The sequence below is a fragment of the Homarus americanus genome, unplaced genomic scaffold (genome assembly GCF_018991925.1).
Source record: "Homarus americanus isolate GMGI-L3 unplaced genomic scaffold, GMGI_Hamer_2.0 scaffold11022, whole genome shotgun sequence".
In the NCBI taxonomy this organism is placed as follows: Eukaryota; Metazoa; Arthropoda; class Malacostraca; order Decapoda; family Nephropidae; genus Homarus; species Homarus americanus.
Window position 1 is genome coordinate 198,224 of NW_024737068.1, and position 10,709 is coordinate 208,932.

The 10,709-nt window shown below is 38.4% G+C and overlaps 1 protein-coding gene across 3 annotated transcripts; it reads right to left on the minus strand.

Moving 5' to 3' along the window:
- Positions 1 to 2,269: 2,269 nt before the first annotated feature.
- Positions 2,270 to 9,383, minus strand: LOC121872864 (methionine aminopeptidase 1D, mitochondrial-like). Of its 3 annotated transcripts, XM_042375917.1 has the most exons (8): positions 9,077 to 9,383; positions 8,776 to 8,923; positions 6,531 to 7,013; positions 5,231 to 5,450; positions 4,562 to 4,753; positions 4,274 to 4,424; positions 3,759 to 3,869; positions 2,270 to 3,229 (listed from the first exon to the last, which is right to left on the minus strand). In XM_042375917.1, the coding sequence occupies exons 2-8, from the start codon at positions 8,790 to 8,792 to the stop codon at positions 3,033 to 3,035; spliced, it is 1,371 nt and encodes a 456-aa protein (XP_042231851.1). In that variant the 5' UTR covers positions 8,793 to 8,923; positions 9,077 to 9,383; the 3' UTR covers positions 2,270 to 3,032. The 3 variants fall into 3 exon arrangements, with proteins under 3 accessions (XP_042231851.1, XP_042231853.1, XP_042231852.1); XM_042375919.1 differs by lacking the exon at positions 6,531 to 7,013 and having other exon boundaries at positions 9,077 to 9,375; XM_042375918.1 differs by lacking the exons at positions 8,776 to 8,923; positions 9,077 to 9,383 and adding an exon at positions 8,298 to 8,723.
- Positions 9,384 to 10,709: the final 1,326 nt, after the last annotated feature.

Below are 10,709 nucleotides of genomic sequence, written 5' to 3' on the forward strand. Positions count from 1 at the left end.
GTGTTGGTGTGTGGATTAGTGGATGTCATCATTATGACCTGACCTCATGTTTTTAGGTCACCCTGTATATTTAAGCCTCTCTCTGTCCATGTAATCCAGTTGCCTCTGAAGATGTCTTGAATAAAGACGAGAGCTAAGGTACTCCGTTGTTTCCATTTTCCCGTGTGATTTTATCAAGATTTATCTTATCCACGTTTTCATTGTGGATTTACATGAGATATATATATATATATATATATTGATTATTGAAACATGCAAACATTTCTATAAATTTGGGGGCCCACTGATGAGTTTGGCCTGGGGCCCACAAGTAGGTAAATCCGGCCCTGCTTAGTTAATTCCCAAGTGACCCACTGCCACATAGCAGTTAATCCATCAAATAGACTGCGTCGAACTTGGCCCGTAAACTCACACAAGTTAAAATGTTTATATTGTTGACTATATATACTTATTTCACTGTTACATTTTCGTAGTTACTTACTCTTAGGTGATGAAACAGTAATGATTTATGTGTGAAGATTATTCTTTTCATAAATACTGCTTTACTCACCATCAACTGGCTGCATCTACCTGAACCATGGACCACATTAAATAGAATTTCTCAACCACTCAGCAGGCCGCACAAACACATGGTCTGGGCCGTGTATTGCCCATGCCTGAGCAGGTACAGTATACGCTAACTTTGAGAAAATTTTGTGGGACACCATCATCCAACTCATCCCAACATGGTTTCATGGAGAGAAAACAATGTCTTAGAAACTTATTCACTTTCCTTGATACAGTAACAGATTATCTAGACCGAGGGTTACAAGTGGATGTGTTGTACTGTAGATGGGAAGGAAGCAAGTCAAAATGATGTCACAACAAAAAAAAAGATCTGCACGAGTTTTATATTATGTGACATAGCAAACTAATATGCTCTTGAAAAAGCTCCAAAAGAGATTGGATTTTACCCCAATTCAGAAAACACTGTTTTACTCCTTCAGAGGGCATCAGCCCTCACAGTCAGTGTACCAGCTATAAGTGTGACAGCTTCAGTAAAAAAAAAAAAAAAAAAAATTGAAGCTCTGGTGAACAATTTCCCCTATACAATATTTACTATAAAGTGAGAGACCCAAATACTTCTCCCCACAAAGTTTGTGTTCTATATAGCTCAGAAACAAGAATGAATTCAGAGAAATAAAAGCCTCCTCCTCATCTGTATACAACTGTCTAAACCCATCATATGAGAGAATCCAAGGAGTTTCCATGGATCATAGGAGGCCAATTGTAACTTTAACACCCATCACTAATGCATCCATAAGATCCCCAGGATAACCCACCACCATATATCTAAGTGTGGTTTTTAAAGGATCACAAGCATTCTTATGACATATTATATGTCATAAGAATATATAATTAATATGTCATGAGAATGCTTTAGGCCTACATTTTGTAATGATATAACTGATGGTCTGTACTGATTTACCTTATATACTGTTCAGCAAATCAGCCCAGCTCAACTACAGCCACTTGATTGACTTGAACTGAATGATTGACTGATTGTAATATTACTCCATACTCCTATAGTTAAAAAATGATCTATAAGAATGAAATAAGGTACAAGAATTGCATTAAAATAAGAAACCGAGTGTCAGGTGCATCTCACCAAGTCACCAGTGATAGGGTAACCTACACGCATATTCAGCAATTGTTTATCTGTGATCAGGGATCACTGATCAGTAAGTACTGTATTTGCAAATGACATATGCTGATTATTTTAGGCTGGCGTCATGAGAGATGTCACTTCACATTTGTCAATCAAATTGGTGTAATAATGCCGAAAACTGCATCTTGCAAGTTGTACACAGGTTTGGTTTTGCCCCCCCAACATTTACCTTGGCCCCAAAGTGGCCCCCCCCCCCCCACTTTCCGAAGGCTAGAAACGCCACTGATCACAACCTACAGAAAAGGAATCCTCAGCTCCACTTCTACTGCATACTTGCATTAACTATGAAAAATAAAACTTCTAGAACAGAGAACACTGACTGCTCTACCTCTCTGCTGTGTGGTCTCCTGCAGCCTCTCTGGTCAAGCTCTTATCTCAGAGGTAATATCATGCAAACTGAATGTGTATCCTCTATCTGTTCCATGAAGCAGCATAATCAGAGATGATAAGCCAGGCTGTAGAATGATTGTTGGAACATCCTACCCTAGAACAATAAAGCATCAGTTGGAAGGAGATACAACACAGGTTTGAATTACAATGAGGTAATTAAAGCAAGACTCAGACGGCTTTTGGCGTTTATTGGAAACAGTCACATCAAAAAACTCTTCTTTTAATACTGAAAGATCATGGTATGGTTGGAAGAACAGTTTTTTTAGTATTAACCCATCATTATAACTAAAGATTTATATAGCGGCTCTGTCATGGGATGTGGAAATACAAGTGACTCTTGTAAGCCTGGAGACACTGAATACCAAGCCTCTTAGTATGATCAGCACTACATTCAACTACCCTAATTTCTCCATCTGCAAAGCTATGTACAAATTCACAACTGGGGGTTTCCCAAGAGTTAAGTAATGACCCTTAAAATAAAATGTCATATTAAAATACTATGATATATTATTAACAAATTATAAATTGTGAGCCATTTCTGAAACCTATATCTCACAAACCATTACTTTACTTGTGATCCAACTGTAGGCAACTAAAGCTTAGAGAGATTTAATGTCTACAGCATCAAAAATACAAAAGATAAGGCAGATCCAGGAATATCAAAGGAGAGGGGGGGGAGCCGTAAGGCCTCTCCCCCAGAATTTTTTTGAATTCTAACCAATATCATGGGCATTTTGAGGCCATGTGACTTGATATTATGGGATATTCTGAGGTCAACAGTAATTATTTTACAATATAAAAACCCCTGAGTGCAATACTGAATTAAAGAAAAAATATTGTATTTTCTGATGAAAAGGACGAGGTATGGACCCCCACTGGATCTGCCCCTGTAAGGCACAATTTCTTTAATTTCACAAGAACACAGAATCCTGTTTTAATGATATTCAGTCAAAATCTCATGACCACCTTCTACAATAAGAACAGTGTGTTCAAATTGTGCAGCACGTCCATTATCCAACATAACTGCCGTCCAACCATCCTCCAGAATGAGTGCATCTTCCTTACCCTGAGCTACGATTGGCTCGATGGTGAAAGTCATTCCTGCTTCCATGGTTCCCGGGTAATTATTATCTGTGAAATAAGAGAGGAAGTAAGGTTATTAAAGACTTTGGGTAAATACATATTCAATTTTCACTATTACACCAGACTGCCAAAGGATGAACCTCAACCACAGGATTGTACTTATACTGTAAAAATGTACAAGGCTCAAGACTTTAGCTGCTTGAGTATACACAAACACACTGATCCATTTTCATTTGAAGATACTGTATTGGCTTACAGTTCAGAGTGCTATTTTTTTATTACAAAAAACCTAAATAATTCCCATATACTAAAAACTACAGTATATCAGTTTGGAACCTAAAATTTTGCATAAATGTAGCCTAATGTTACAGATAGATGTGAAATGATCCAAAGAGTTATCATGCGACCCGTCAGTGGCATTTAACAGTTTTCCTTCACCATGGAACTCACTGTGGTTGTGTGTTGTCCATCAGTGGTGTTTAACAGTTGTCACTAAATCACGCCATGAACGGACATAAAGAAGCACAAAAATAACACTAAATGCCCTCTCTAGCAGTGAGAAAAAATAAATACTTACAACAGTGATATATATCTGGTGGTCCATGAAAGTACTTTCCAATGCCATGACCAATGAAGCAAGGTACTACAGTCACACCTTCCTGATCAGCAACTTGTTCTACCTTGGCACCTGTTAGAGAATTTACTTCACTGTACATTCAACATTTCATATGTATGGCATTCTTCTAAAAATAGTGCATAATAGATACCAAATAAAGCTAAAACTATGTGTAAAATAGCAACAATAGTATTAATTGCAAAGACATAATCAGCTTAAAGTGTTGATATACAAATTTTATATCACCAACAGAGACAGCCACCATTTACCTTTATGTACAGCAGAAAACATAAAACCCTACCTATCCCTATACTGTACTGTATTAAGCCAATATACCAAACATCCAATACGGCACATCGGAGATATGAACGAGCCAGGAAGAACTTCACATCAAAAAAATTAGTACTTAAGATAACTAATATGAAGATGCAAAAGCTTGAGCACATCTAAGATTAATAGTGAGTAAATAAACTTACCAATAGCTGCAAATGGAACTCCTGGAGCACATATAGCTATAGCTTCATCTCGACACCTTCGTGCTGCTCGTACTAAGTGATGTCCTAATTCATCGACGTTCCCAATGAGGTATGTCTCACAGCAATCTCCATGATAACCATTATAAAACACCTGTAAGTACAGTACATCAAATGTGGACTTTATTCAGAGAAATACAAAGTCTTAACTACCCAGTACTGTACTATCAAAATTTTTTGCATTTAACCCTTTACAACAGAAACTGACCAAAACTAGATGACTCCACTAACCGTAACATCTACAGAGACAATATCACCATCCAAAAGTTGGCGATCGTCAGGAATACCATGACAGGCCACATTATTGACACTAGTGCACACACTCTTAGGGAAGCCCATGTAATTTAGAGGGGAAGGATACGCTCCACTCTCAATGATCTTGTTATGCACGAGAATGTCAATATCTTCTGTTGCCATGCCAGCCTGAAAATTAACACACATTACAATATTTTTTGGGTATTGTCATGCACATTGGGAATTAGTAATAGGTTGGTGTTTATGTGGACAATAAGCTGAAAGAATTACTGTTCTGTCAGAGGAGATTCTCCTCAAGAGATCTGTATTAATATGATGCAGTCTCATTTCCGGTAAGTCAAATGTACAGTACAGGTATTAGTTTACAATGATCAAATATTTAATTATCAGGAACACTAAGTTTGGGGATTATTATACCATACTGTATACAGCAGTTGCTTCCCAACAGCAAACATCTAACAAATAAATCATTCTACAATTGAGATGACTCATCATATATGAGTACAGTACAGTACAGTACAGTACAGTACAGTACAGTACAGTACAGTACTGTACTGTAATTTACAATCAATTTGCCAACTCATTTTCAGAAATTAGCAGCATATATCTTGATAACTTGCATAAATAAAGAATACAGTACAGTACCTGCAAATGTTCTCCCACAGTATTTAGTACAGTTCGAGCTAGGTAAGAGGCTTCTCTCATGGCCTGCACCTGCCATTCAGCCTTTATTTCTGGACCAGATGGGGGAGTAGACGGTTCTCCAGTTTTAAAGTATGGTGGACAAGATATGTGGGAAGGAACCAGCTGGGCTGCAGATACTTCTCCAACATTATCAAGCACAGCATAACTGCCAAAGTTGGCTCTGTGGAGGAAACACTACGTTACATTAATATAAACATAAATAATGCTGTAAGCTGTGTAACGAACGACCTGTGATGCTTTTGACAGGACAGTTTGACAGTTATTCATCTACTTTTTCCAATCTACCAGTTAGCTGGCTTTAATCTCTCCATTTTTTATATTATACAGTACAGTACTGTATATCCTTTTATGACTTACAGTCCTTCACTAGGAGGCTCAAGCAATGTGTGCACCAAGCCTTGAGGTGAAACCCAGGATAACCTACAGTCAGTGGCTGGGCAACTAACCTTATGATCAGTTACAACTACACTGAAAATTAATTAATCCCTCCCCAGTACACCCATCATTCTTAAAAGGAAGAACTAAAGCAACACTTACCAAAGGCAGCACATCTGCATGAGTTCAGTGTCAATCATTACTCTGTACAGATTAAACTTATACAGGTGTTGAGGCCTGGGTCTAAGCAAATCTCATGCTGTGTGACTGAAGTAAAACTGACACAAGGTATCACTTCAGTTGTTTGTTTTGGGGCTCAATGGATGACTCATATAGGGAGCTGTGGGTCTCCAGAGATGCAATATCTGGGAGGACTGATAAAGACTGCCCATAAACATTTAGAGTGGACGACCATGGTTGCCAACCCTAAGACATGAAGATGGTACTGTACTTTGATTGATAGATATAATATTCAAATTGATTGCTGTAACTGGACATGAAATAGAAACAAAATTAAGATTAACTTTTAGGCTATAAACAGCACCTGTAGAGTACAGGGGGGACCATTCCCAGATTGTGGCTAGGGTACGTGGGGAGGGGAGGGGAGGGGGCTCTCACTATGGAAGAGTTTGGCTTTCAACTCCAAGAGTTTCCTTAGGGTGGTTCAGAAACATGTAACCAAGGGATATTTGGAAGATCTAAATGTCTTATGGTGCATTTTTACTGTAAATGAAAATATGCCAAATTGATGTAATGTCTATTTGTACAGTAATTTAATTTGTGGAAACCCCCTGTTCCACCTCCCCCTAGTATGCCAATAATACTGTACAGTACTAATGATAAGTTAAAAGTTCATATTAGTTACCTCTTAAATATGTCCCAAATTCCACGATTTTGTTGCGTTTGTGTCACCAGTGGGGCACTATAGAGGAGATGTGATGCAGCAGGTGAGCTTAGTGTGGTCATTGTTCTGATGCAGTGTGACACTGGTGACTTATAATTGTCAAGAAGAGTCTTACTGTTAACCGAGCACAACTTTCTTCTACGATATATTTTGTTTAAGGTATAAAGATTATCAAATTGCAAGCTTATTGACTGATAAAGATCTTTTTCCTCTTGCTGACAGCATTCTGCTTCCCTACCCGTCTTAGCAGCTATTAATGTAGCTTTACAGACATCATCATCAGCAATAAATATTGTTCTAAAGTTTAGTTTTGAGGAGTAATTTATTTTATCACGCATAGTTCTCGGAGTTTCCAGAAATGACTTAAAGTTTACACTGGCGGATGGGAAGACGTCTAGTGGATGTAACATTTTCTGAAGAATTTTCCTGGTCCACATCATTAACCTGATAAAAAAATAATATTGTAAGTAAAAAGTACAACACTCCTGTTGATAATGAATGTTGACTACCTGTAACTTCTGTGGTTTGGTTAGGATTATCATGGACAGAGTTCTTAAATACCTATTAGTAAAAGAATATACTGTACTGTTGTGGATACCTGTACTGAACTGATAAGACCTTGTTCCTAGGTTGTATATACATATCATGCTTCTTGACTGAGGTACACACACACAACACTGCCATTCAGGTGCAAAACCCAAGAAATCAATGTCATGGTAGAAATTAACTTGTTCTATACTGTACAGCATGTGGACTTGGCTATACTTCACCCTTTGAGTTAATGAATGTTCTGACAGATCACCCTCTCTCTCTCCACTCAAATTAGTAATAACATGGAAACTTTAAAGCTTCCCAGAGATTTCTATAAGCCTAGGAATCACAAAAACTAAATAACTTTTGTTCCCATGAGTTCCAGTCTAGTGAGATAGTATCCTCTCCATAAGCCCTGGCTCCCTCCCCTGCACAACAAACCATGGAAGCACACACATCCTCACATGCATAAACCTTATGTACTCTTAACAAACAACTGGAAATAAGTAGTAAGAAAGCTGCAATTCCTCCATTGTTTTATACAAATGTGGTTTTCTTCAATAGAAAATTATCCAATACAACACAATACTGTATTGTTGTACCTCATGAAAAGGAATAAATTTTTGTAATATAAATTTAACACTTATGTTCAGTAGAATCATTTTCTTGGTAATACTTGACTACAGCTTATCCTTAACACCAACTTCTGAACATTTTCCTAAAGTTGTTGTTCATCATCAGTCAGTGTTCCAGACTATTACCACTTTATTCACCCCTAAATCATGCTGAATAAAAACAACCTTGTGTTAGCCAAGTAAAATATCAAAAGCAGCATCCAGTAGTGAGGGGGATAACAGCTTACTATACTCTCTATATAGTGACCAACAGGTGAACAGCAAACGTCCTGTATAACCTTCCAAATACTCGGTGAACTTCATCATCACCAACCTCAAGATACAGTACAAAATACTATAATCTTGAACCTAACTCTTGTAAAATCATGAATATTATTGATGACGTTCGACGAGCCTGGGAACTTTAGCATCAGATACAGCCGTATTACGGTTAATAATTTGCAATTCATAAAATGAACCAAACTAGTCTACCTAACCTAACCTAACCTTGAGCTTCACCTAAACATTATTACAGTACATTATTGCAAATGGCTCGGTGGTGATATTATTGTAGCTACTGTACCTAGCCTGCAGACTGTGTGGCCGTAATATTAGGCCACAGAGTTAACGTGGTGGGTAGATGCTATGTGGCTGTTGGGTACAGTATTTAGCTCGTTGAAAGAAACTTTTGACGTACATTACTGCTTTCAATATTACAATTCTTTGCAGAATGAAATGACTTCTACTCTAGAATGCAATATCATGGCCACACAGTCTGTGGGCCAGGTGGCCACAGACTCACTTCATTTTTCGTAAGGAATATGTATCGAAATATTAATTGAGGATGCTGACGTTCACTCAATACATGGGAGGTTACCGTAGACAGAACATTTCCTTCATCACATAAAGGTCGATAATACATAAGAGCTTCTGGTAAATTGCTAAGACATTCTAAACCCTGAGTATAATGACTTTACACCCATTAAATATAAAATACCCCTAACTATAACACGTTTATTGCACTACCATGACTATAAGATCACTGGCCACATTATACTCACACGAATTGTCTGTTCATATTTCTCACTCCAAGTCAATCTATTCTTCTTTCTTCATTTACCAGCAAATTTTCAACACCAATTTCTCATTGCAATTCAATATTTCCTGCGTTATGTGATTTTTCTTCACTCTTCTCATTTGAGTCGACTGCTTGGGGGGGTTGTTTACACAGATAATTGAAAACATAAGCATTGTCGTCCCATCCTCCCAACGTTATTACAGTTATTTAAAATATAGAGACTTGAAAGTGAAATTATATAGATGCAAGAATTAATAAAATCCAAGAATAATGTGAAAAGGTACCCAAATGACCACAAATAGCTGTATTGGTTAGTGGAGTAGTGGAGTCCTCTCCTACAAGGCAGACGACACCGCTAACAGTAAACACTTGTGGAGGCTTCATCCAAGGATTAGGGAAATACAATATGGAAACATATACTCTGTGTCGGGTTTTAACCCTTGTAGTCTGTTCGGAATATACATACATCCAGTCTGCTCGGGTCAGATTTGACCCACAATTAAAAAATAAGACCTCTTCGCCATACATAGCATTATTTACTATGCATTCCCAGGGTCTACTGCGGGGTAGTGATAGTCATTCAGACCCCTCACCTAACCTACCCTACCCATCCACCCTTCCATTTTGAAGGTTAGGCCCTAATAAGATGCATGCATTGCATTTGAATGTTGCTGTTCCATGAATTTTGCATGTGTGTTTTTGGCATAAACAGCACACTGTTGACACCTTATTGTCACCTTTGCAAAGATAGCAACGTCGCCTTTTTGCTGGTCTTGATTGTCCTTGATTTGAGTTATCATCCATCATGCTTCTTTCAGCATCACTAACTCGCCTAGCATTTGGAGCCCTTGGTAAAGCCGGCCGTGACTATATGTGCGTCTGAACCATTGCCAATCCAAGTTCTTGCAGAAATAGTCTACGTTTGAAACTTGTACCTCTATGACAGTTTGGGTGAACTTGCATCCACAGTACAAATGCATTGTATGCTGAGATATCTGCTATAGTGTCAAACAAAGCCATTGGCCACCTCACAGTTTGTCGTTTTGAGCGATAAGCCGCCACAAGTTTGTCAAGGTTGTCTACACCTCTTTTAGTTGCATTATAGAGCTCTATTATGTTTGGTTTCTTAACCTCTCTCTCACTGAATGTGACAGAATCATGCATGGTGCTCAGCAACACTACAGTCTTCCCTTTCTTGGGACAGTATGAGATGAGGACATTATCATCATGGTGTCCTTTGAGGGTGGAATACACTGTTCTATTTTTAGGGTTCACAAACTCAGCTGCAAGTTCCTTTCGCTTCTTCCGGACTGTTCCAACAATAGTTTGCTTGCGTGCCATCAATTCCTTGGCCAAGGGTAAGCTGCAGAAGTTGTCACAAGTAATATTTCTTCCTTCAGTCCCTCTGTGAGTTGTAGTACCACACGTTTACCCTGTTCTCGTTCTACGGCTTCACCTTTGTTTCGACCAAGTTACACTTCCGCATTCCACAGGTAACTTGTTTCTGCATCACATGCTGCCCATACCTTTATTCCATACCTATCTGGTTTAGAAGGTATACTGTATACTGTCTGAATGGGCATTTTCCCCTGAATGGAACAAGCATTTCGTCTTCTGTGACAGTTGATGATACATTGAACATCAGTGGGAGTCTCAACCCAAGTATCCCAAATGTTTCTGATGGCTGCCAGCTTGTCATGGCGTCTTCTGGGGTTTCGAGTCTCTTTGTCATCAAAGCGAACATACTTTGAAATCTTGAAGAATGTTTCTAGAGACATTGTAGCGCGAAATATTGGTCGTCCATATGTGTCATCCCATAAACACCTAAGGGACTCACCACGAGACTTATACAGGCCAGCAAGGAGGCGCAGTCCTTAAAAAGCCTTCAATTCTGTCATGTTGGTGATATGTCCAGTT